General features: G+C 37.6%; 1 protein-coding gene across 1 annotated transcript; it reads left to right on the forward strand.

The window, feature by feature from the left end:
* On the forward strand, nt 1–1,185 carry LOC131875853 (uncharacterized). Its single transcript, XM_059220549.1, has one exon. The coding sequence runs from the start codon at nt 1–3 to the stop codon at nt 1,183–1,185; it is 1,185 nt and encodes a 394-aa protein (XP_059076532.1).

Raw genomic sequence — 1,185 nt, forward strand, 5'->3', positions numbered from 1 at the left:
ATGGGGGATTTTAATACTCCTCTTCAAGAATCTGAAAAGTTTGGAGGGTCCCAAATCCAGATGGATAGTAAACAGGACCTGCTTGACTTCATTAATGACCAGTGTCTCATTGATCTAGATCTCTCAGGAGATACATATACCTTGACTAATAGAAGGGTGGGGGATGAGCTTATTCAGGTTAGATTGGACCGTACCCTTATTTCTACAGATTGGCTATATCTTTATTTTTGTTCCTTAAAAGCTATGTCCAAAGTTGGATCTGACCATTTTCCTATAAGTTTTACTGCTAAACCTAAAGGAGGTAGAAGAAGGTTCTCATTTAGGTTTGAAATGATGTGGCTTTCTTATCCTAGTCTGCATAACTGTGTGAAGGACTGGTGGGATGTTAAAATTGATGGTACAACACTATTTAGTGTGGCCAAAAAGCTTAGAATTGTGAAGGAGAAGATTATAAAATGGAATAAGGAGATGTTTGGAGACATTTTCATGTTGAAATCTGCCCCTCAGGTGGATCTCAACATTATCAAAGATAAAATCCAAAAAGAAGGCTATGTTGGTGATAATTTTGCTAGAGAGAGTGACATTGTTTCAAAATTTCATAGTATTATTTCAAGAGAGGAAATCTTCAGGAGACAAAGATTGAGATCTTTATGGCTCAATGCTGGAGACAGAAATACTAGATTCTTTCACATCACCACTCTTAAACACAAAGTTGCTAATATAATTGATCGCATTATTAGTAATGGTATTAAGCGTGAAGACAAGATTAGTGAAGATGCTGTTGAATTTTTTGATAGGCTTCTCAAGGCTGATTCTATGCTGGATCTGGAAGCCTATAATTCCTTGGCAAAGTCCACTCCGAGGGTGTTGTCTATTGATCAGAACCGGATGCTAGCTGCTATCCCCTCTAATGAGGAAATTAAGAAAGTTGTCTTCTCCTTTGATGGTAACAAAGCTCCTAGCTTGGATGGGCTCCCAATGTTTTTCTTTCAGAACTTTTGGGATATTGTTGAGAGTGATGTTTCCAGTGATGTCAAAGAATTCTTTGGAGCCAGATCTTTGCTTAAGGAACTTAATGCCACTTTTATTGTCCTCATTCCAAAAAAGAAGGGGGCTAACTCATTGGATGCTTTTTGGCCTATCAACCTATGCAATTCCTTTAATAAATCATCTCTAAGGTCTTGA

Source organism: Cryptomeria japonica, chromosome 5, assembly GCF_030272615.1.
Source record: "Cryptomeria japonica chromosome 5, Sugi_1.0, whole genome shotgun sequence".
NCBI classification, from domain to species: Eukaryota; Viridiplantae; Streptophyta; class Pinopsida; order Cupressales; family Cupressaceae; genus Cryptomeria; species Cryptomeria japonica.

Bases quoted from the DNA above. Each gene is read 5' to 3' on its own strand.
- LOC131875853 (XM_059220549.1), top strand. From the start codon at position 1: ATGGGGGATTTTAATACTCCTCTTCAAGAATCTGAAAAGTTTGGAGGG.